The sequence below is a fragment of the Pseudophryne corroboree genome, chromosome 6 (genome assembly GCF_028390025.1).
Source record: "Pseudophryne corroboree isolate aPseCor3 chromosome 6, aPseCor3.hap2, whole genome shotgun sequence".
In the NCBI taxonomy this organism is placed as follows: domain Eukaryota; kingdom Metazoa; phylum Chordata; class Amphibia; order Anura; family Myobatrachidae; genus Pseudophryne; species Pseudophryne corroboree.
The window spans coordinates 437,156,235-437,181,939 of record NC_086449.1 but is presented as its reverse complement, the minus strand read 5'-3'; the positions used below and the strand labels follow the sequence as shown (position 1 = coordinate 437,181,939).

The 25,705-nt window shown below is 48.1% G+C and overlaps 1 protein-coding gene across 3 annotated transcripts in view; it reads right to left on the bottom strand.

Annotated features, from left to right (window-relative positions):
* Window positions 1-25,339, bottom strand: part of SLC2A13 (solute carrier family 2 member 13) — a 440,469-nt gene extending 415,130 nt beyond the window's left edge. Inside the window, exon 1 of one of the 3 annotated variants that reach the window (XM_063927084.1) lies at window positions 24,410-25,339. In XM_063927084.1, coding sequence (XP_063783154.1) covers window positions 24,410-24,962 — 553 coding nt within the window. In that variant the 5' untranslated portion in view covers window positions 24,963-25,339. The remainder of the gene's footprint in view (window positions 1-24,409) is intronic. The other 2 variants (XM_063927085.1, XM_063927086.1) reach the window with 2 other exon arrangements.
* Window positions 25,340-25,705: the final 366 nt, after the last annotated feature.

Below are 25,705 nucleotides of genomic sequence, written 5' to 3'. Positions count from 1 at the left end.
ACAATTGGGAACTAAACACTAATAAAATAAGACTGGGTAATAAACAGACAGACAGACGAAGAAGTGAGAGGGCCCTGCTTATAATCTACAGGGAAAAGGCAACTGATACACAAGGATAAGTGCTACATATTGCGTATTGGTCCAGCTAGGTTGCAGAGGTTCATAGTGGGCTGTATTATCCAGTTACACAAGAATGTTGAACTAGGGTCAGCGGGATGTGAAAGTGAAGAAAAGGGAAACATTGTGTGTGAACTGAATATAGAGGATATAAGTGGGTACGGGAAAACCTACGATTTGTTAGCTGTACCCAATTAAGTATTTGGTTAAAAGTGAAAACCCATTTATCCACAGAAAGATAGGTTAAGACTACTTAGTAAGTAGACCTAGTGTTCCTTCTAGGCTGTTTCAGCAGGATACCACACTCTGCCCATTTTTGAAATGTAAAATAGCCCCCTGCCTTTTTTCAGTGCGCCCTGCAGGACCATAAATCGCCCCCTTATATACAGAATGCAACAGTCAGAGTGCATGTTACAATGTTGTCATCTACTACTTGCCCACCTCTGAAAATGGAATACAGTTTCTAACATTTAGCCAACTGGATACCAGAGGAGGCACTGTAAATAACACAGCACTCTGATAAAGAGGAAAAACGAGTTTTAATGGTAAGAACTTACCTTTGTTAAAACTCTTTCTGCGAGGTACACTGGGCTCCACAAGTCTGGACAATGGGGTGTAGAGTAGGATCTTGATCCGAGGCACCAACAAACTCAAAGCTTTGACTGTTCCCAGAATGCACAGCGCCGCCTCCTATATCACCCCGCCTCCCAGCACAGGAGCTCAGGTTTAGTTAACCAGCCCAATGCAGTAGCAGGAAGAGAGACGACAACGGTTAGTAGTCACATACACCACACTCTCACGGCAGGAGAAGTGTCAGCGGCTAATGCCATACCAACCCAAAGAAGCTAAGTGCATCAGGGGGGGTGCCTTGTGGAGCCCAGTGTACCTCGCAGAAAGAGTTTTAATAAGGGTAAGTTCTTACCATAAAACTCGTTTTCTGCTGCGGGGTACACTGGGCTCCACAAGGCTGGACAATGGGGATGTTCTAAAGCAGTTCCTTATGGGAGGGGACGCACTGTAGCGGGTACAAGAACCCGGCGTCCAAAGGAAGCATCCTGGGAAGCGGCAGTATCAAAGGCATAGAACCTTATGAACATGTTCCCGGAGGACCACGTAACCGCCTTGAACAATTGTTCAAGGGTCGCACCACGTTGGGCCGCCCAAGAAGGTCCAACAGACCGAGTAGAATGGGCCGTAATGTGAGCAGGAGCTGACAGACCAGCCTGCACATAAGCATGTGCAATCACCATTCTAATCCATCTGGCCAGAGTCTGCTTGTGAGCAGGCCAGCCACGTTTGTGAAATCCAAACAAAACAAAGAGAGAGAATCAGATTTTCGAATAGAAGCAGTTCTCTTCACATAGATACGGAAAGCCCGTACCACATCCAAAGACCGCTCTTTGGGAGACAAATCAGGAGACACAAAGGCTGGAACCACAATCTCCTGATTAAGGTGGAACGAAGAAACCACATTACGTAAATATCCGGGACGAGTCCTAAGAACCGCCCGGCCACGGTGAAATATCAGATATGGGGAACTACAAGACAAGGCACCCAGATCGGACACTCTTCTAGCAGAGGCAATAGCCAGCAAGACCACGACCTTAAGGGAAAACCACTTAAGGTCAGCTGAACCAAGAGGTTCAAATGGAGGCTCCTGCAACGCCTCCAAAACCGACAAGTCCCAAGGAGCCACAGGCAGGACATAGGGAGGTTGGATACGCAACACACCCTGAGTGAAAGTATGAACATCAGGTAAAGTCGCAATTTTTCTCTGAAACCACACCGACAAGGCAGAAATATGAACCTTGAGGGAAGCCAGACGCAGACCTAAATCTAGGCCCTGCTGCAGAAAAGCCAAAAGTTTGGCCGTACTAAACTTGGAAGCGTCATAATTGTGAGATGCGCACCAAACAAAGTATGAATGCCAGACCCTATGGTAAATCCGAGCAGAAGCCGGTTTCCGGGCCCGCAACATAGTTTTAATGACCTCTTCAGAAAAAGCCTTAGCCCTCAAGACGGAAGCTTCAAGAGCCACGCAGTCAAAGACAGCCGGGCTAGGTCCTGGTAGACACAAGGGCCCTGAACGAGTAATTCTGGGCGTTGTGGAAGTAGAAGTGGACGCTCTGACGATAGGCCTTGCAGGTCTGAGAACCAGTGCCGTCTGGGCCACGCCGGAGCTATGAGAAGCAGATTTCCTTTTTCTTGCTTGAACTTCCAAATTACCCTAGGCAGGAGTGACACCGTAGGGAACACGTACGGCAGCCGAAACCTCCATGGCAACGCCAGCGCATCCACGAATGCTGCTCGAGGATCCCTTGTCCTTGCTCCGAAGACAGGAACCGTGTGATTGCGTCGAGACGCCATCAGATCCGCATCTGGAAGACCCCACCTTTCCACGAGGAGTTGAAACACTTCTGGATGGAGGCCCCACTCGCCGGTATGTACGTCCTGTCGACTGAGAAAGTACGCTTCCCAATTCAGGACTCCCGGAATGAATATTGCAGATATTGCCGGTAGATGGCGTTCTGCCCAACGTAGAATCCGTGAGACTTCCTTCATTGCCAGACGGCTTCGAGTGCCGCCTTGATGATTTATGTAAGCCACTGTGGTGGCGTTGTCAGACTGTACTTGAACAGGACGGTTCTGAATCAAATGCTGGGCTAGATTCAACGCATTGAAGACCGCCCGCAATTCCAGAATGTTGATCGAGAGGAGAGATTCCTCCTTGGTTCACCGACCATGCAAGGAGTGTTGCTCCAGCACCGCGCCCCAACCCCTTAGGCTGGCATCTGTCGTCAACAGGACCCAGTTGGATATCCAGAAGGGATGGCCCCTGCACAATTGTTGGTCCTGGAGCCACCAGAGCAGCGACAGACGGACCTCCGGAGTCAAAGAGATCATACGAGACCTGATCCGGTGAGGCAGGCCGTCCCACTTGGCTAAGATTAGCCTCTGGAGGGGGCGAGAATGAAATTGAGCATACTCCACCATGGCGAATGCCGAGACCATGAGGCCCAGCACCTGCATTGCCGAATGTATCGACACTTGCGGACGAGAAAGGAAGCAACGAATCCTGTCCTGAAGCTTCAGGACTTTCTCCTGAGACAAGAACAACCTCTGGTTGTGAGTGTCCAACAGCGCTCCCAGGTGCACCATGCTCTGAGCAGGGCCCAGGGAGGATTTCAGCCAGTTGATAAGCCACCCGTGGGCTTGTAGAAACTGGACCGTCATGTCCAGATGACGCAGGAGAAGATCTAGGGAATTTGCCAGGATTAACTAGTCGTCCAGATACGGCAGTTTCCTGACCCCTTGACGGCGGAGTACCACCGTCATAACTTTGGTGAAGACTCGCGGAGCCGTTGTTAAACCAAAAGGTAACGCCTGAAACTGGTAATGTAGGTTGCCAATAGCGAACCTCAGGTATTGCTGATGTTACACTGCTATAGGAATATGCAGGTAAGCATCCTGTATGTCCAGGGAGACCATGTAGTCCCCAGGTTCCAAGGCCAGAACTATAAAGCGAAGGGTTTCCTATACGGAACTTGGATACCTTCCCAAACCTGTTCAGTGCCTTCAGGTTGAGAATGGGCCGGGAGGACCCATTCGGTTTCGGGACTAGAAACAGCAGAGAAAAGTACCCCCGGCCTCTCTGAACAAGAGGCACCTGTACTACGACTCCTGTATCCAGGAGTGTCTGTACCACCAAATGTAGAGTGTTTGCCTTTATCTGGTCCGACGGGACGTCTGTTTGGCAAAATCTATGAGCGGGTCGGTTTTTGAGGGCTATGGCGTGACGACTTCCCGTACCCAGGCATCTGAAGTGGGTCTTCAACCATTCCTGGGTATACCCTAGAAGCTGCCCCCCCCCTGGGATCCCCCAGGGGGAGGCCCGCCCCATCATGCGGCAGGCTTATCAGTCTTGGCAGCTGGCTGACGGGCAGCCCAGGCTCTTTTGGGCTTCGGCTTACCAGGAAGGGCGGGCCTGCTTATGGTACGCCTGAAGGTCGAAAGGGGAGAAAGGACGTGCCTTTGGCCTTCGACACAGAAGGAGCTGTATTAGGCAGACAGGCAGTCTTGGCAGTAGCCAAGTCAGCCACTATCTTATTTAAGTCCTCCCCAAACAGAATATCTCCATTGAAAGGGAGTACCTCCAGGGTTTTTCTAGAGTCCAGATCCACAGACCAGGATCTCAGCCACAATATCCGGCGAGCCAGGACTGACGTAGTAGAGGCCTTGGCTGCCAGGATACCGGCATCAGAAGCCGTCTCTTTAATATAGCGAGAAGCTGTGACAATATATGACAAGCATTGTCTAGCATGGTCAGAGGAGATTTCAGCTTCTAACTCCAAGGCCCATGCTTCAATAGCCTCTGCAGCCCATGTAGCTGCAATGGTGGGCCTTTGTGCAGCACCCGTGAGGGTGTAAATCGCTTTCAGACAACCCTCGACACGTTTATTCGTAGGCTCTTTTAGAGACGTGACGGTAGGGACAGGTAGAGCTGAGGAAACCACCATCCTAGCCACATGCGAGTCCACTGGAGGAGGAGTTTCCCAATTCTTAGACAGCTCTGGCGCGAGGGGATAGCGAGCCAGCATCTTCTTTTGAGGCACAAACTTCGTACCCAGGCTTTCCCAGGGTTCCTGACGTATATCCACTAGGTGGTCAGAGTGAGGTAAAACCTGCTTAACCACCTTCTGACGCTTAAACCTATCTGGTTTCTTAGGAGGAACGGATGGCTCGGGATCATCCGTAATTTGCAGAATTAACTTAATAGCCTCCAAAAGATCAGGAACATCCACATGGGAACTACCCTCCCCATCAGCCGTATCCGAGTCAGAACCTGTGGGGTCAGTGTATGTGCTGTCTTCATCAGACGAGGTGTCAGTGACAGCAGTGGATTGTGAGGAGACGAGCGCTCGCTTAGAGGACCTCTTGGACTTAGGCGAGCGTTGGTCAGACTTTAGTAGTCAGGGACTGGTTCAACTTCTTTAATTGAGCAGATAAATCGTCCGCCCACGGCGGGTTAGCTGCAGGGACCACATACGGTTGTATCGGCATTGGGGGTCCCATAGGGGGTGTTAGTCTGTGAACTAGCGTATGTAGAAGCGTGGAAAAAGCGGCCCACGGAGGGTCAGTATGTGCCTCCATTGCCACAGTCCCACTGGGGGGCAAAGAGCCCCCAGAACCAGAGCCCACAGCTGCTATATTCTCCTCATATGGGTCTGTGACTGCAGCAACAACGGCAGTGTGTTCAGCCCCAGAAACGTTACCCTCAGAAGCAGACATGATATAACTTGCAGTATGAGGTAACACAGTACAATTATTAGCAGCACTATAACCTTAAACCCAAACCCCTGCGCAGTGTAGTCAGCACCAGCAGAGATAAAGGAGAGATATGGTGACTAAATCACAGAAAAATACGTAACACAGTATATCTTTGTGAAAATCCTATATTAAATAACACCTGACGCACCAAGCCCCCTCAGGTTATAGAATATAGGGATAGCAGGTTGAGTGAAAGACACGAAATGGACACCACTCAGCTATCAAATGCACACACAAATAGTCACAGTTGTACAATGCAGAGGTTATTACAGACAATAATACTGCACTGAACTAGCTTACACAGCTATATAGTCAATAGATATACCACTACACAGTAAGAACTGGATGTATATCACAGGGTAATTGTACTATAAACCCCTGACTAAATGCACTCTTTCTTAACTAGCACTGACTAAAAAGGCAGGTAGAATACTCAAGTGTCATGTAAAGGCACAGCGCTGACAACCAGGCGGCTTTACATAGGAGGATTTGCCCAAGCAGTCCCAGGAACAGTGAACTGAAGAGTAATGGCGCCGCAGACACCTACAGGGAGTGAGGAAAAGACAGAGATGCAGCTCCAGGGCAGGAACACTTGCTGGAAATGGCGCCCTGGGGCTGGGGGAGAGGCTTCAGGTCTAAGCCTTATCCCCCTTGCTGGCAAAACCACCGGGTACTGTGGGCGATATTAAAATCGGTTTTGAGAGAAAACCTGACCTGCGCCCTTGCCCTGGTGATCTAGTGGGATCGCCTGTATCCACAGTGTCCACCGCCAGCGCGCGCGGCCCACCTCCCACTGATCGCGCCGGATCGCGATAAAGACCGGGTCCCGCGAGCGGGACCCACTTACCACCTCCCGAAAACTAAGCTCCTGTGCTGGGAGGCGGGGTGATATAGGAGGCGGCGCTGTGTATTCTGGGAACAGTCAAAGCTTTGAGTCTGTTGGTGCCTTGGATCAAGATCCTACTCTACACCCCATTGTCCAGATTTGTGGAGCCCAGTGTACCCCGCATCAGAAATAACAAGGTAAGCAGTGAGCATGTGCTGTTTACAGTATTTCCCTAGAACAGACTTAATTTTTTTCCTATATATTTTAACCCATTGTTTAACTTTTCTATATTACAACACATAGAAGACTGGACATATACAGTATGTTTCTCAGTACAGATGTTAGGTGTCTTATATGTATGCATGGGTATATGATTTACGAAGGGCAAAATGTATGTACAAAAACTATAAACATATGCGCTATGTTTGTGTGCAAAGCGTCACATACAAAATGTGCCCTTCAAAATAAAAATGTGCCCTCTTCAATGCTCAGCACCCTGCCCTAAAAAAATCCTACAGTGAACACTATAGACCCACAGTATCTTTATTCTGACTTTTAGTGGGACTCTCCCATACAGTAATTACTGCTCCCAACAATAAGACATGGAACTTCATCAGGCTAACTGCTTATTGTAGGCATCAGGAAGTAAACCGTAAAGGAAACTAAAGACCTTGTCATATGTCCAGTTGGCAAGTGTTGTTCTATTGTTACCCAGACTTACACAGACTATAGTGGAGAAATGAAATGCTAGTTCAGTCAGTATGTATTGCGAGATTCTTAAGTAGAATTAAACCGGCAATTACAATAGAAAAATATTATCACGCAACTTGGTTTATCTAGTAAAAAGATCACGGACAAGACAGAAATAGTTCTCTTATGATCACCCAAAGATATCCATTATATATACACACCTTACCTACGGGACACAGCTTTGGTAGATTCTACTTGCAGGTCCAATATTTCAGCCAGTGGGTCACCCTTTCAGCTTCCCTCCCAAAATGTGGGGGGTTTTTCTGTCCATTCAAATTGGTGGGCACCATACTGCACCTTCATTTCGTCACACAGTTGCTTGTTGAAACTTTTTAACTTCTTATTAATCTCCTTCGACATTTCTATCTCAGCATCTCGGTCTGTTATCCATCCAAGTACTCTTGAATGGTCTTGGTTAGTTTTAGAATACTGTTCACATTCTTTATGGTTAATGGACGAATGATTTCTCTCTAATTCACAAGGAGCACTTTTACACATTCAACTAAAGAGCGTCTTAACATTAGAGTTTAGTTTGCGACCTTCTCCCATAGGTGCATTGTTTCACTCTGATGTCCCTTTATAAATTCACTTATTGTTTGCACTTCTTGCTTCAAAAAAAATCACTATGTTCTCACTCTGCAGTCATCAGCTGTGTTTTTTTTTTGTTTGTTTTTTTATCAAAGTAGTCTCTTTAGTGGTCGCACGTTCCTTAAGGAGTATATTACTATCCATCGATTTGTCAAAGCTGATGATGATTGGGTGCGTTGACCGATGGATTTAAAATGGCAACAGAAATAAAAGGATAAACCAGCCTTGTTCAGTCTTTATTTCAGTGCCATTAAGGCACTGGGTCATTGACGGCTTTGTCAAACAGACAGATAGAAAATATACAGTTTAGTCATATTAGTCAGTAGTATGACTGTCTCTTTAGACTCTAACTGCAAATGTTCCCTTGTTCAAAGGACCTTTCAATTAAGAAAACTCAACACACATTTCAGTAATTTTTTCTGCACATTAATTTTTTCATACCTTTAATTTTAGGCACACATTTCTTTTTTTCAAGTTTTTGTTTTTTTTGTTTCTTCGAATACCCAAAAGCCTTTTCACAGTTCAAATAATCAAACTCTTGCTTTGTTAAATAGAGCCAGACCTTCCTTTGTCTGGACAAAGCCAGACCACACAGCACATTGCCCAGGAAATATTTTTTTATGTATTCTCCATTTGTACATTAAAAGGGGGAATTCAACAATTGTACTTAGCCCTGACACCCAAATAGACCGTACAGCAGCAAAACCAGTCCAAAGTTCTGGTTAGCGCACCCAAACAGCAGTATGGGTGCCCAAAACCTTGACTTTTCTCTGATTTCTGCTTGCCACCTCAGTAGGCTCCAAGCAGAAAACATGTTATCGCATACGTCGGTAGGAACAATTTAATAGCTCCAACTTCTTTGCAGATAAAGTAGCTGCTATCTAGGATGGAAACTCCCTTAATATAAGTCTGCAGCATGAAAAGATTTTGCAAAGGACATCTGGTAATGTATGGGTGCAAATGACAATCAAACCATTGCTCCCAAAAGTCAGAAAATGCTAAAAAATGGACATTTGGATAAATTAGTAAAATCAAATGAATTTAACCAATTTGTCCGAATGTCCACTTTTGTTTGTTTTCCAGTATTTGGGAGCAAATAATCAATTAATTTGCTCCCATACATTACCAGATTTTTGTTCCAGCCAGAACGATTGGACAGTATGAATCCAGCCTAGGCTGTAATGTCAAAAAATGTTTACAAAAATCACCTGGCCTCACTGGGCTCTCATGCAAGTGAGCATGTTGCGATACCACCGCCGCCCTCTCTCCCCTCCTTCCCCCAGCAAGTGGCACGGGACAGCTACACAAATTCAAACAAAATACTTCTCCAAAATACCAAGATTTTAGTGAGTCTTGAGTTATAGGAGAAGGCATTGCTAATAAGTCAGAGCTTGACAATTTTTTCTAAAATCTAGGAGCCAGGATGAAAGTGTGGGAGCCAGACCACTGTTGTCATGTGCCCCCACCCCCCAGGTAAACCAACCCCACGGCCACACAACTAAGGGGCCCCCCAGGCAAACCAGACCTCTGCAAGGCAAACAATCACCCACCCTGTGGCCACATCACTGCCTCCTGCGAAGCTGCAATCCATGGCCACACAGATCCCCTTATCGGAAAGCTCTATGCAGCCGGCATTTGGAGACAGCAGACAGCGCAGGCCGGGATGGACAGGCACAGCAGTCAGCGCAGGATGGAACAGACACTCAGCACATGCAGTCCTGTGCATGAAATGGCTTCCGCAATACAGGCACGCCCATGAATCTCCGCTGGTGCTGAAAAGGTTTCTACTTCTTTCCACCTTGCATAATCTGGTAGCCAGGCACTACAATCAAGGGGCCATGGCTACTTGGCCCCTGGGATTTTTCAAGCCCTGAATTAGGTTGTTATATAAAACAACAATAAACAACCAGTTTAAAAGAATAAAAAAAATGTAATAAAAGCGTGTGATGCACAGAACTATGTTAACTTTCTGGAGAATCACACTAGTCACCATTTTTATTTATAGCGTCATAAAATAAAAAAAAGTGTGAAAGCAAACAGGGAATGTAACCCAGAAATACGGGTCAACTCAATTCAGCGGGGAATGAATAGTGTCTGAAGGGAGCTCGCGTAGTTATTTTATTCAGCACGATGGGTGCGAGCAGAAATCCGACTAAAGTACTGGCGCATTGCTGTTTCCTGCTCTTAGCGCAGCGGAAACAACATCACGCCAGGCACTTAAGTCGGAGAGTGGCGGTTCTCGCAACTAAACACCCTGTTTAGTCTGTGAGAATCAGCCTAAAACATAACAGCACGCTGAATTGAATATCACTGGGAGATCCTCCCCGGCGCTTTTCAATCCGCGCTGAATTGAATTGACCCCATATAGTCAGATTCAATTAGCTACAAAACTTTTTTTTAGGAAGTAGAGATGTGCGGGTTCGGTTTTACTCGGGTATTTCGGGTTTTGCTTATTGGCTATCCAAAACGCGTGACATCCGTGATCCAATAAGATGCCGTTTCGAGCCCAGAGTAAATCAGAGTAAAACTGAACATGCACATCTCTATTAGGAAGCAATTCCTTTTTTCAAGATAAGATAAAGATAAATATTTTATTTGTCATTGATCAAACAATAAAATTATTATACAGAACAACCACATATACATATCAGTCAGAACAGAATAGGTATGAAAACTCCCCGGTCAAGTTTATACTTACTATGACTGAAGGAGAAAACTGTTTCTGAACCATGAGGTTCTGTATTTAATACAGCGGAAATGCCTTTTTGAAGGAAGCAGAGCAAACAGACTGTGGTATGGATGTTCACAATCCTTTAAGGTGCTATGTCCTTTCCTCATATTATACTTAATATTTCTATTTCGTCCTAGAGGATGTTGGGCACTCTCAAAAGACCATGGGGTATAGACGGGATCCGCAGGAGACATGGGCACTTTAAGACTTTCAAAGGGGCGTGACCTGGCTCCTCCCTCTATATCCCTCCCCAGACTCAGTTTTAGAAATGTGCCCGGACGAGACACAGGGCACTCGGGGAGCTCTTAGAGTTTCTCTGAAAAGACTTAATGTTAGGTTTTTTATTTTGGGGAGATCTGCTGGCTACAGACTCCCTGCTTGGTGGGAAAGAGGGGAGAGCAGTGTAGACCCACTTCTAATGAGTTTCAGGGCTCTGCTGCTGCTGACAGGATGCCTTCAGCTCCTGAGGGGAGATGAACGCCGGGCTCTCCTGGATGCTCCCTCCCACAGCTTGCCATCCCCCCTCTTCAGCCAGAAGACAGGTGAGTATTGAGGAAAAGACATCTTCTTCAAAAAGACGGCATATAAGAGGTACCGCACAGCGGCTTGCTCAGTGCGCGCCAGGCTCCCGTTCAGGTCATACCGCTGGGGGGGGGGGCGCCCTGGGGAGCTTGTTACCTCTATAAACTGGCTGGCAATGATATTCAGTGCCCAGGCACTGTCCGCAATACCCCCGCCGGGATAAATATATAAAATTAAGCGGGACGAAGCGCGCCATGTTGGGGGCGGGGCTTCTTCCTCACTGCTCACTGGCGCCATTTTCCTCCTCCTCAGTGAAGTCGCCGGTCCTTCCTCACCCGCAGCAAGTACCAGGGGGCTCAAAACAGAAGGGGGGGGGGCATATTTATTTATTTATTATAATTAAAGCGCAGCAGCTCTGGGACATTTATTAGTGTGGTCAGACCTGCATATTTGGCGCTGGGGTGTGAGCTGGCTATTTCCCTTTGTGTGCCCTCACAGGCTTGTTGTGTGTGCTGTCTCTGGGTAGTCGACATGTCGGAGGCAGATTATCCTTCTTCGGGGGATAATTTATCAGGGACACCGAATGTTTTGGGGGTGGCCCTGTCGGCACCGCCGACTGCAGATTGGTTAACTACATTGAATGCCTTGCATGCTAGTGTCACGTCATTAAATCAAAAATCTGATCAGTCTGAATCTCAATCCCAGGTGTGGAAAAGATCAGTGGAGGACGCTTTATTACAAATGCAAGACCCTGCGGGGTCGCACAAGCGTAGTTTTGACCAGTTAGTTGACACGGGTACCGACACGGACTCGGAGGCCGATGTCGATTATGCTGATTCTAGGTTGGACCCGAAATTGGCTAAGAGTATTCAGTATATGATTGTTGCTGTCAAAGATATCTTGAATATTAATGAGGACCCTATTACACCTGAAACTAGGGTCCTTATTTACAAGGAAAAGAAGCGCTCGGTTACCTTTCCTCCTTGTTTCGAACTGAACGCTCTCTTTGATAGCATTAGGAACAGCCCTGATAAAAAAAATTCTGATTCCTAAAAGGATCAGGGTGGCATACCCCTTTCCCGAGTCTGATAGGAAATAGAAAATCCCCCCACAGTAGTCAAAGCCCTGACGCGTTTGTCAAAACAGGTAGCCCTCCCTGCAGCCCAATCGACGGCCCTTAAGGAGCCGGCGGACCGTAAGCAGGAGGCTACCCTAAAGGCTATTTTCACTACTACAGGGACGCTGCTCAGGCCTCTTATTGCGTCTGCGTGGGTCAGTAGTGCTATTGAAAAGTGGGCAGACAATTGGTCTTCCGATTGGGATACTCTGGATAGAGATAACATCCAGGTAACGCTTGGTTATATCAGAGATGCAGCTGCATACTTGAAAGAGGCTGCAAGGGATGCTGGCCTGCTAGGTGCTAAGGCGAATGCTATGTCCGTTGCGGCTAGGTGAGTGCGCTGGACTCACCAGTGGAATGCTGATGCTGATTCCAAGAGAAATATGGAGTCTCTTCATTTTAAGGGAGGTGAACTTTTCGGTGACGGTCTTACTGATTTAGTATCAGCAGCTACCGCGGGTAAATCTACCTTTTGTTCCTACACAACAGAAGAAACCGCCACATTATCAAATGCAGTCCTTTCGGCCCAACAAGTATAGAAGAGGCCGAGGAAACTTCTTCCTGGCTACCAGAGGTAGAGGAAGAGGCAAGAGGGTACCCGCATCCTCGGGTTCCCAGGAGCAGAAGTCCTCCCCGGCTTCTGCCAAATCCTCCGCATGACGCCAGGTCTCCCTTACAGGGGCCCACACCGGTGGGGGCACGCCTAAAGCTTTTCAGTCACGTCTGGGTTCGCTCGGGTCTAGACCCTTGGGTATTGAGTATTGTGTCCCAAGGGTACAAACTGGAGTTTCGAGACGTTCCCCCTCAACGTTTTTTCAGATCAGCCTTACCAGCTTCGCTTCCGGACAGGGCTCTGGTCAGCGGTGCAGTACAAAACTTGTGTCAAAATCAGGTTGTGGTCCCGGTACACCTGGCACAGCAGGGGCAGGGGTTTTATTCAAGCCTGTTTGTGGTGCCGAAGCCGGATGGCTCGGTAAGACCAATCCTCAACCTGAAATCTCTCAATTTCTTCCTGGTGAAATTCAATTTCAAGATGGAGTCTCTCAGAGCGGTGATCTCCAGTCTGGAGGAGGGGGAATTCCTGGTCTCATTGGACATCAAGGATGCCTACCTTCATGTCCCCATTTATCCTCCTCATCAAAGTTTCCTGAGGTTTGCTATCCAGGATACGCACTACCAGTTTCAGACGTTGCCGTTTGGTCTATCCACGGCTCCGAAGATTTTCACCAAAGTAATGGTAGAAATGATGGTTCTCCTGCACAAGCAAGGGGTTACAATTATCCCGTACTTGGACGATCTCCTGACAAAGGCGAGGTCCAAGGACAAATTGTTGCAGGACATTGCACTATCACTGTCAATTCTACAACAGCACGGCTGGCTCCTGAACTTGCCGAAATCACAGTTAATCCCGACAACCCGGTTGGAGTTTTTGGGCATGATACTGGACACGGTCCAACAGAGAGGGTTTCCTCCCCATGGAGAAAGCTCGGGAAATTCAGAGTCTGGTAAAACTCTTGCTAAAACCGAAAACGGTCTCCATCCATCAATGCATTCAATTGCTGGGAAAAATGGTGGCGGCATACGAGGCCCTCCAGTTTGGGAGGTTCCATGCCAGAGTGTTCCAGTGGGACCTGCTGGACAAATGGTCCGGATCCCACCTTCATATGCACCGGAGGATAATTCTATCTCCCAACACCAGAGTCTCACTTCTGTGGTGGTTCCACAGCTCTCACCTCCTTGCGGGATGCCGGTTCGGGATCCAGGACTGGATCCTGGTAACCACGGATGCAAGTCTCCGAGGTTGGGGGGGCAGTCACTCTGGGGGTGAGCTTCCAAGGAAGATGGTCAAGTCCGGAAACACATCTTCACATAAACGTTCTGGAACTGAGAGCCATTTACAACGGCCTCCTACAAGCGGAACATCTTCTTCGGAACCTGCCGGTTCTGATCCAATCGGACAATGTCACGGCAGTGGCTTACATCAACCGCCAAGGCGGCACGAGAAGCAGAGCAGCAATGGCAGAAGCCACGAAAATTCTTCGTTGGGCGGAAAAACATACAAGCGCTCTGTCGGCAATATTCATTCCGGGAGTGGACAACTGGGAAGCAGACTTCCTCAGCAGACACGACCTTCATCCAGGAGAGTGGAGCCTCCATCAGGAGGTCTTCGCACTGATAACAGTTCGATGGGGGGTTCCCCATATAGACATGATGGCGTCTTGCCTCAACAGAAAACTTCTGAGGTATTGTTCCAAGTCCAGGGACCCTCAGGCAGTGAATGCGCTGACAACACCCTGGGTGTTTCAGTCGGTGTACATTTTCCCTCCGCTTCCTCTCATCCCAAAAGTGTTGAGACGTCTAAATAGAACAAACATTCCAGCGCTCCTGGTAGCCCCAGATTGGCCAAGGAGAACGTGGTACCCGGATCTTCAGACGTTACTAGTCGACGATCCCTGGCCTCTTCCTCTTCGCGAGGACCTGCTGCGGCAGGGGCCGTTCGTCCACCAAGACTTACAGCAGCTACGTTTAACGGCATGGCGGTTGAACGCCAGATTTTAGCCCGGAAGAGTATTCCCAGTGAAGTCATACCTACTCTTATTCTTGCCAGGAAGGCTGTGACGTCAAAGCACTATCACAGTATTTGGAGGAAATATATTTCCTGGTGCGAGTCCAAGAGAGCTCCAGTGGAGAAATTTGACCTTGGACGGTTTCTCCATTTTCTACAGAATGGAGTGGATGCGGGCCTTAAATTAGGCTCCATTAAAGTGCAGATTTCTGCCTTCTCCATTTTCTTTCAGAAACAATTGGCCTCACTTCCTGAAGTGCAGACCTATGTGAAAGGGGTGTTGCACATCCAACCTCCTTTTGTGCCCCCTGTGGCACCTTAACGTCATATTATCGTTCCTTCAGTCACATTGGTTTGAACCTTTGCGTAAAGTGGAGTTAAAATTCCTCACTTGGAAAGTTGTCATTTTGTTGGCGTTGGCATCCGCAAGGCGGGTGTCAGAGTTGGCGGCCTTGTCTCACATGAGCCCTTAATTTAATTTTCCATGAAGATAGAGCAGAGTTGCGAACTCGGCAACAATTTCTGCCAAAGGTGGTTTCCTCTTTTCATGTCAACCAACCGATTGTGGTGCCAGTGGCTACTGGCACTTTGGCTGAGAATAAGTCTCTGGATGTGGTCAGAGCTTTATAGATTTATGTAGCCAGGACGGCTCCATTGAGGAAAACAGAGTCTCTGTTTATTTTGTATGCTCCCAATAAGATTGGGGTTCCTGCTTCCAAGCAGACCATTGCTCACTGGATATGTCAGACGATTCAGCAGGCTCATTCAACGGCAGGCTTGCCGTTGCCGAAATCAGTGAAGGCCCATTCCACTAGGAAGGTGGGTTCGTCCTGGGCGGCTGCCCGTGGTGTCTCGGCATTGCAACTTTGCCGAGCTGCTACTTGGTCGGGGTCGAACACGTTTGCTAAATTCTACAAGTTTGATACCTTGGCCGATGAAGACCTTAAATTTGGTCAATCGGTGCTGCAGAGTCATCCGCACTCTCCCGCCCGCTATTGAGCTTTGGTATAAACCCCATGGTCTTTTGAGAGTGCCCAACATCCTCTAGGACGAAATAGAAAATAGGATTTTAAATACCTACCGGTAAATCCTTTTCTATGAGTCCGTAGAGGATGTTGGGCGCCCGTCCCAGTGCGTACTGTATCTGCAGTTTAGTTCTGGTTACACACAGGTTGTGTTTTTGGTTTTTTATTCAGCTTGTTGCTGAGGTTTTGTCCATGTCCGTTGACATATGTTCAGTTATCTGCCATGTTATACGGCATGCTTATGGCATGAGCTGGTATAATGCTCACCTTGTTTGTTAAGTCCTTACCTCGTAATGTCCGTCTCGCCGGGCACAGTTCCAAACTGAGTCTGGGGAGGGATATAGAGTGAGGAGCCAGGTCACGCCCCTTTGAAAGTTTTAAAGTGCCCATGTCTCCTGCGGATCACGTCTATACCCCATGGTCTTTTGAGAGTGCCCAACATCCTCTACGGACTCATAGAAAAGGATTTACCGGTAGGTATTTAAAATCCTATTATACCTCCTCTACTGTAGGCAGATTTTCTTACATTTTTACTCAATGTAAAAATGTCAGGACACAACGCAGTACCTCTGCTGTATGGTTATACTGCGGACAGACATGGCTCCAACCCAGGTCATACCCTGTTCACACTGCTCCTTCGATCTGGGTTATTCCCAAGTCGGCCCAATTTACACTGCACCCAGGTGCAGTCTTTCTGTTCTGACAGCACTTGGAGATGACAACATGACCGAGCAATAACCCAGGTTATTGCAGCAGTGGAAAAGAGATAAGTCGACATTTACGCACAGTTATAATGATGACATACTCTATGAAATGTCGACATTAGAAATACCTGAAACAGTGTCAACATTCTGACCATGTCGGCATTTATTCAATGTCAACACGTTTTATTGACATTCTTACCATATCAACCTAATATACCAAACTCTACCTCTGGTACACTGCTCCAACAGACGAATAATGTATATGCCATCTGCTGTGTGTGTTAAACGATGTGGGACATGTATGTTGAGGTGATGTATTGATGGGAAATAGGTTTTTGAACTTGCAGATGATAGTTTACAAAGTCACTATCACTAACGTCAACACTGACAAAACATCAACAGAGGAAACGTTGACATTTAATTAGACTTCGCGTTAGGAACAGAACTGCATTAAAGAGTTCTGTTAGTTCAAAGTCAACATTACAAACATGTCAACACAATGAATATTGACATAGTATAAACACACTGCTATCCCATGCTAGTCACTATAACGAGAAGTCCCTACTTTAATGAATATACAAACAGCTGGGTACACAGTAGGCAATATGCCTTCTGATCCGGCGGATCGGACTGACATATCGGGCACATTGTGTAATGTAGTGTTCACGCTAGGCTGTTTCAGCAAGGTGCCGTGCCCTGCATGATTTCAAAGGGCAGAATGCGCCCTGCCATCGCCGCACTGAAACAGCCTGCCCTTTTCTATCTCTACCCAAGGGCCGCAGTACCCCATGGGTTGGAAAAGTTGTGGTGTAGCGATCACAGCCAGTATATAGATGCTGTGCGCTATTCACAAGGCCGCTGTTGTTCCCATATGCAGGTCGATGTGAAGCTCCCACATGCAAAAGAAACAGGCAGCAGTCTCCAGTCTTGTTAAACAAATATCATAGTGAAACCACCAATGTTTTAGGACCACAGTGGTCATGAAACGTTGGTGATTTCATAATGCTTTATTTTTGCACAAAACAGTGATGACCGGAGATTTCCGCCTGTTTCCTTTGCAATATTATATGATGAAATTGGGCTTTTAAGTTATAAAAAAAAAAAAATGCTAACTATTGCCTATTTTCATATAAAGGAGAAGAATACATCCCAATTAACTGTTTGAGTCTTTGTAGGTTCCTGTTTATTCTATTTTGCACTGAAAAATAAGCATGGTGTGGGTTTTAAGAGCTGACAAACTACAAATCACATGACCCTCGACTTTCTGTTTAAACTTAGTAGAAGCCCTAATCATACCATTTATAGGACTCAGTACGCCATTCCTCATGCATTATTAAAATAAGAATTTACTTACCGATAATTCTATTTCTCGGAGTCCGTAGTGGATGCTGGGGTTCCTGAAAGGACCATGGGGAATAGCGGCTCCGCAGGAGACAGGGCACAAAAAAGTAAAGCTTTACTAGGTCAGGTGGTGTGCACTGGCCCCTCCCCCTATGACCCTCCTCCAGACTCCAGTTAGGTACTGTGCCCGGACGAGCATACACAATAAGGGAGGCATTTTGAATCCCGGGTAAGACTCATACCAGCCACACCAATCACACCGTACAACTTGTGATCTAAACCCAGTTAACAGTATGACAACAGAAAGGGCCTCTTAAAGATGGCTCCTTAACAATAACCCGAATTAGTTAACAATAACTATGTACAAGTATTGCAGATAATCCGCACTTGGGATGGGCGCCCAGCATCCACTACGGACTCCGAGAAATAGAATTATCGGTAAGTAAATTCTTATTTTCTCTATCGTCCTAAGTGGATGCTGGGGTTCCTGAAAGGACCATGGGGATTATACCAAAGCTCCCAAACGGGCGGGAGAGTGCGGATGACTCTGCAGCACCGAATGAGAGAACTCCAGGTCCTCCTTTGCCAGGGTATCAAATTTGTAAAATTTTACAAACGTGTTCTCCCCCGACCACGTAGCTGCTCGGCAGAGTTGTAATGCCGAGACCCCTCGGGCAGCCGCCCAAGATGAGCCCACCTTCCTTGTGGAGTGGGCTTTTACAGTTTTAGGCTGTGGCAGGCCTGCCACAGAATGTGCAAGTTGAATTGTGTTACAAATCCAACGAGCAATCGACTGCTTAGAAGCAGGTGCGCCCAACTTGTTGGGTGCATACAATATAAACAGCGAGTCAGATTTTCTGACTCCAGCCGTCCTTGCAATGTATATTTTTAAGGCTCTGACAACGTCCAACAACTTGGAGTCCTCCAAGTCGCTAGTGGCCGCAGGCACCACAATAGGTTGGTTCAGATGAAATGCTGATACCACTTTAGGGAGAAAATGCGGACGAGTCCGCAGTTCTGCCCTATCCGAATGGAAGATTAGATAAGGACTTTTATAAGATAAAGCCGCCAATTCAGATACTCTCCTGGCAGAGGCCAGGGCTAGTAACATAGTCACTTTCAATGTGAGATATTTCAAATCCACCTTTTTCAATGGTTCAAACCAATGGGATTTGAGGAAATCTAAAACTACATTTAGATCCCACGGTGCCACCGGAGGCACCACAGGAGGCTGTATATGCAGTACTCCCTTGACAAAAGTCTGGACCTCAGGGACAGAGGCCAATTCTTTTTGGAAGAATATTGACAGGGCCGAAATTTGAACCTTAATGGATCCCAATTTGAGACCCATAGATAATCCTGATTGCAGGAAATGTAGGAAACGACCCAGTTGGAATTCCTCCGTCGGAACCCTCCGATCCTCGCACCACGCTACATATTTTCGCCAAATGCGGTGATAATGTTTCACGGTGACTTCCTTCCGTGCCTTAATCAAGGTAGGAATGACTTCTTCTGGAATGCCTTTCCCTTTTAGGATCTGGCGTTCAACCGCCATGCCGTCAAACGCAGCCGCGGTAAGTCTTGAAAAAAACAGGGACCCTGCTGTAGCAGGTCCCTTCTCAGAGGTAGAGGCCACGGTTCGTCCGTGAGCATCTCTTGAAGTTCCGGATACCAAGTCCTTCTCGGCCAATCCGGAACCACTAGTATTGTTCTTACTCTTCTTTGCCGTATGATCTTCAATACCTTTGGTATGAGCGGCAGAGGAGGAAACACATACACTGACTGGTACACCCAAGGAGTTACCAGTGCGTCCACAGCTATTGCCTGTGGATCTCTTGACCTGGCGCAATATTTGTCCAGTTTCTTGTTGAGGCGAGACGCCATCATGTCTACAATTGGTCTTTCCCAACGGTCTATTAACATGTTGAAGACTTCTGGATGTAGACCCCACTCTCCCGGATGAAGATCGTGTCTGCTGAGGAAGTCTGCTTCCCAGTTGTCCACGCCCGGGATGAACACTGCTGACAGTGCTATCACGTGATTCTCCGCCCAGCGAAGAATCTTGGCAGCTTCTGCCATTGCACTCCTGCTTCTTGTGCCGCCCTGCCTGTTTACATGGGCGACCGCCGTGATGTTGTCCAACTGAATCAACACCGGCTTTCCTTGCAGGAGAAGTTCCGCCTGGCTTAGAGCATTGTAGATTGCTCTTAGTTCCAGAATGTTTATGTGAAGAGACTTTTCCAGACTCGTCCATACTCCCTGGAAGTTTCTTCCTTGTGTGACTGCTCCCCAGCCTCTCAGGCTGGCGTCCGTGGTCACCAGGATCCAATCCTGAATGCCGAATCTGCGGCCTTCTAATAGGTGAGCCTTCTGCAACCACCACAGAAGTGACACCCTTGTCTTTGGTGACAGGGTTATTCGCAGGTGCATCTGCAGATGCGACCCTGACCATTTGTCCAACAGATCCCTTTGGAATATTCTTGCATGGAATCTGCCGAATGGAATTGCTTCGTAAGAAGCCACCATTTTTCCCAGGACTCTTGTGCATTGATGTACTGACACTTTTCCTGGTTTTAGGAGGTTCCTGACCAGATCGGATAACTCCTTGGCTTTTTCCTCTGGAAGGAAAACCTTTTTCTGAACCGTGTCCAGAATCATTCCTAGGAACAGCAGACGAGTTGTCGGGATTAAATGGGATTTTGGAATATTCAGAATCCACCCGTGTTGTCTTAGCACCTCTTGAGATAGTGCTAAAGCTGTCTCCAGCTGTTCTCTGGACCTTGCCCTTATTAGGAGATCGTCCAAGTATGGGATAACTAATACGCCTTTTCTTCGAAGAAGAATCATCATCTCGGCCATTACCTTGGTAAAGACCCGAGGCGCCGTGGACAATCCGAACGGCAGCGTCTGAAACTGATAGTGACAGTTTTGAACAATGAACCTGAGGTACCCCTGGTGTGCGGGGTAAATCGGAACGTGTAGATACGCATCCTTGATGTCCAAGGATACCATAAAGTCCCCTTCTTCCAGGTTCGCTATCACTGCTCTGAGTGACTCCATCTTGAACTTGAACTTTTTTATGTAGAGGTTCAAGGACTTCAGATTTAGAATAGGCCTTACCGAGCCATCCGGCTTCGGTACCACCAATAGAGTGGAATAATACCCCTTTCCTTGTTGTAATAGGGGTACTTTGACTATCACCTGCTGAGCGTACAGCTTGTGAATGGCTTCCAACACCCTCTCCCTTTCGGAAGAGACGGTTGGTAAGGCAGACTTCAGGAAACGATGAGGAGGATCCGTCTCTAATTCCAACCTGTACCCCTGAGATATTATCTGCAGGATCCAGGGGTCTACCTGCGAGTGAGCCCACTGCGCGCTGTAATTTTTGAGACGGCCCCCCACTGTCCCCGAGTCCGCTTGAGAGGCCCCAGCGTCATGCTGAGGTTTTTGCAGGAGCCGGGGAGGGCTTCTGTTCCTGGGAAGGAGCTGCCTGTTGGTGTCTCTTCCCTCTTCCTCTGCCTCGTGGCAGGTACGACAAGCCCTTTGCTCTCTTATTTTTGTAGGAGCGAAAAGGCTGCGGTTGAAAGGTCGGTGCCTTTCTCTGTTGGGGAGTGACTTGAGGTAAAAAAGTGGATTTCCCGGCAGTAGCCGTGGCCACCAAGTCTGATAGACCAACTCCAAATAACTCCTCCCCTTTATACGGCAAAACCTCCATGTGACGTTTTGAATCCGCATCGCCTGTCCACTGTCGTGTCCATAAGGCTCTTCTGGCTGAAATGGACATAGCACTCACCCGAGATGCCAGTGTGCAAATATCCCTCTGTGCATCACGCATATAGATAAATGCATCCTTTATTTGTTCTAACGACAGTAAAACATTGTCCCTATCTAGGGTATCAATATTTTCAATCAGGGATTCTGACCAAACTACTCCAGCACTGCACATCCAGGCAGTTGCTATAGCTGGTCGTAGTATAACACCTGCATGTGTGTATATATTCTTTTGAATAACTTCCATCTTTCTATCTGATGGATCCTTAAGTGCGGCCGTCTCAGGAGAGGGTAACGCCACTTGTTTGGATAAGCGTGTGAGCGCCTTGTCCACCTTAGGGGGTGTTTCCCAGCGCGCCCTAACCTCTGGCGGGAAAGGGTATAATGCCAATAACTTTTTTGAAATTATCAACTTTTTATCAGGAGCAACCCACGCTTCATCACACACGTCATTTAATTCTTCTGATTCAGGAAAAACTGTTTGTAGTTTTTTCACACCATACATAATACCCTGTTTTACGGTATCTGTAGTATCAGCTAAATGTAACGTCTCCTTCATTGCCAAAATCATATAACGTGTGGCCCTACTGGAAAATACGTTTGAATTTCTACCGTCGTCACTGGAATCAGTGCCCGTGTCTGGGTCTGTGTCGACCGACTGAGGCAAAGGGCGTTTTACAGCCCCTGACGGTGTTTGAGGCGCCTGGACAGGCATTAATTGATTGTCCGGCCGCCTCATGTCCTCAACTGACTGTTTAAGGGAAGATAAACCATCACGTAATTCCACAAATAAAGGCATCCATTCTGGTGTCGACCCCCTGGGGGGTGACATCTGCATATTTGGCAATTGCTCCGCCTCCACACCAATATCGTCCTCATACATGTCGACACCACGTACCGACACACACCGCAAACTCACAGGGAATGCTCTAATGAAGACAGGACCCACTAGCCCTTTTGGGGAGACAGAGGGAGAGTCTGCCAGCACACACCACAAAGCGCTATATATACAAGGGATATCCTTATATTAAGTGCTCCCTTATAGCTGCTTTAATATATATATATATAGCCATTAATGTGCCCCCCCTCTCTGTTTTACCCTGTTTCTGTAGTGCAGTGCAGGGGAGAGACCTGGGAGCCGTTCTGACCAGCGGAGCTGTGACAGAAAATGGCGCCGTGTGCTGAGGAGATAGGCCCCGCCCCTTTTTCGGCGGGTTCTTCTCCCGCTATTTTTCCAGTCAGGCAGGGGTTAAATATCTCCATATAGCCCCTATGGGCTATATGTGAGGTATTTTTAGCCTTGTATACGGTTTATATTTGCCTCTCAGAGCGCCCCCCCCCAGCGCTCTGCACCCTCAGTGACTGCCCAGTGAAGTGTGCTGAGAGGAAAATGGCGCACAGCTGCAGTGCTGTGCGCTACCTTATGAAGACTGAGGAGTCTTCAGCCGCCGGTTTCCGGACCTCTTCACGCTTCAGCATCTGCAAGGGGGTCGGCGGCGCGGCTCCGGGACCGGACTCCACGGCTGGGCCTGTGTTCGATCCCTCTGGAGCTAATGGTGTCCAGTAGCCAAGCAGCAAATCCACTCTGCATGCAGGTGAGTTTACTACTTTCCCCCTAAGTCCCACGTTGCAGTGATCCTGTTGCCAGCAGGACTCACTGTAAAGAAAAAAAAAACCTAAACTAAACTTTCTCTAAGCAGCTCTTTAGGAGAGCCACCTAGATTGCACCCTTCTCGTTCGGGCACAAAATCTAACTGGAGTCTGGAGGAGGGTCATAGGGGGAGGGGCCAGTGCACACCACCTGACCTAGTAAAGCTTTACTTTTTTGTGCCCTGTCTCCTGCGGAGCCGCTATTCCCCATGGTCCTTTCAGGAACCCCAGCATCCACTTAGGACGATAGAGAAATACTGTTATGATACTGGACCCAGTCTTCATGTATGGAATTGCTAGAATTCCAAATCAGATCATAAAAGCTACCTTGTTATTACAGCTTTAGTTTGCCCAATGCTGTAGAGCTGCTCTAAAAACAGATTCCTATTTAGATTCTGATTTAAAAAATGTTAAGTTAAAGATCTAGCAAGCAAATATGGAAATTGTTTTGACAATATTGAACAGACTCAGACACCTGTAGAAACAATATATTTGTAATGTTGGCTTGGATGGCTGTATTCTCCTGCATACTGGATGAGGAGACAGCAGCACATGAAGATGCGAGGGAAAGAGGATGCTGGAAGTCACCTTGTTTCCTAGCAACTACTAGATGGTCTCTATTCTGAGAAACAGTTATAGAAAAGCTTTATTTTTGCCTCAAACTCTTATCAGCTGGCAATAGCTTTATTGAAGTATGGCAAAATAACCAGTCTGCACTGATCAAGGGTCCCTGTCAGAATTATTCAATATTGACGACAAGGTTTAGGACAGTAAGCAAATGTGGAAACACTTGAAGAGTGTATAGAAAACTTTAAGTAACTCATAGAAACCAGTAGAAATATATTATAAATAGATCAATGCCCGAGAACAAAAATAAGCTTCCAGTAACACCACTCTCCTAGTACATCACCTATCAGTGATAGGGGAACAGCTGGAGTGCCAAGGTTCCCCATCACTGACACTGTCACACAGTATCCTTTGGCTTGCTGATGTGGCTGTATGCCCAAAGCAGACAAGCGATTACAAATAAATAAAAGGCTGAGCATCTGTCACAAACTACTTCATATTAAAAGTAAAATAAAGTGTTACCCAGCCCCTTATTTCGCTGCTGGAAAGATATTTAATGCTTTCTAAATGGACTCTGCATAAAAATAATTGCTTAGAACTATGTTTTAAGTAAAAAAAATGCTTAAAACATATGGTGCTAAATGTGAATGGTCCCTTTATGTAAGCTCAGTACCAGCCAGCAGGTAGAAGCGAGGGGCAGCAGAGGCCGGGGGTGCCCCTCTCTGCCCCCACACTGGCGCCGTACACAGTGCCTGGAAAGCTGGCGGCGGAACAACGTGTTGCACACATCAGGTAACACTCACCTATGCCCAGTCCCACCACCACACGGCCGCCCAGCAGGGTCTCCTTGTCCCGGGCAGCAGCCATCACCACTGCCCCGGCGGTGAATAGCAGGCTGGCCAGGAGGATGCACGGTCTGCGCCCCAGCACTCCGTTCAGCACCCCGCCTGCCAGCGCCGACAGCGCCGCCGCTCCCACCGTACTGGAGACCAGCAGCTCCTGCCACAGCGCCGACAGGTTCATGTCCTTCTTCAGCAGCAGCATCGCCCCGGACACCACTCCGGTGTCATAGCCGAACAGGAAGCCTCCCAGGGCGGAGAAGACGGACACCACGTAGACGAACGCCGGGGTGACATCCTGCTGGAACTGCCTGCGGGCCGCCCGCTCCAGGTCCCCGCCAGCGGCAGCGCAGGACTGGGCAGCCCCGGCTCCCTGGCTGTTGATGCTGGTGCAGGAGTCGGCAGCGATCAGGCTCCGCTCCCCGGCGCTCTCCTCCTGCTTCCTCCTCTTCTTCTCCCCCATCAGGTTGCTCAGGCTCCGCAGAGTGTACTCCACATCGCTGGCTTTGCGGGACATAGGTAGGGAGACAGGCGGCCCAGCGGCGGGGCGGCCGGGGGTGAGGTGGCCAGCGGCTCAGACTCACACACTGCTGAGGCCGCTCCGGACTCTCGGCGCTCGGGGTAGGTGGCCGACTCCCTCAGGTGTGAGGCGGCGGCTGCTGTCGTTGCTTGTGCCGGACGCCTGGCGGCGGTGTCAGTGCTGGGGTTCAATCAGCGACTTTCCACAGACTTTGTGCATCTTCCAGTGCGTGTCCATCAGGCTGTGTACTGGGGGCGGGCACAGCGCTGTCACACTGACGGGGCGGGGCTGCTGCGTCACACCGGCAACAGCAGCTGATTGCGTGACGTTGCAGGGAGGCTGTGTTACCTGGCTGGCTGGCTGGTGGTGTCCGCGTGTGATCAGCCGCAGCAACGGGACGCAGCTTTCCCTCACAGACACAGTGGTGCTGCGTCTCCTCCTCCGGTAGGTGCTGCTTCTCAGACTGCCCAATATAACGTGTCCCTGGTGAACGCAGTACGCTATGCAATGCTTTACATGTGACCTTTTCGTTTCATTTATTATTGCGGTTTCCTGTGCTGCACTCATGGGGGGTATTCAGAAATGGACGCAAATTCATCTACTGCCATGCTGGGGACCGCCCAGCAGAGGGCATGACCCCCCAGTTTCTGCATTTCTGCATTTATTTTCAAAGTTTGGTATTTTCAGGCAGGACTGGATGGCACCAGTTAGCGGGTCGCCTGCCATAAGGGTGAGAAGCC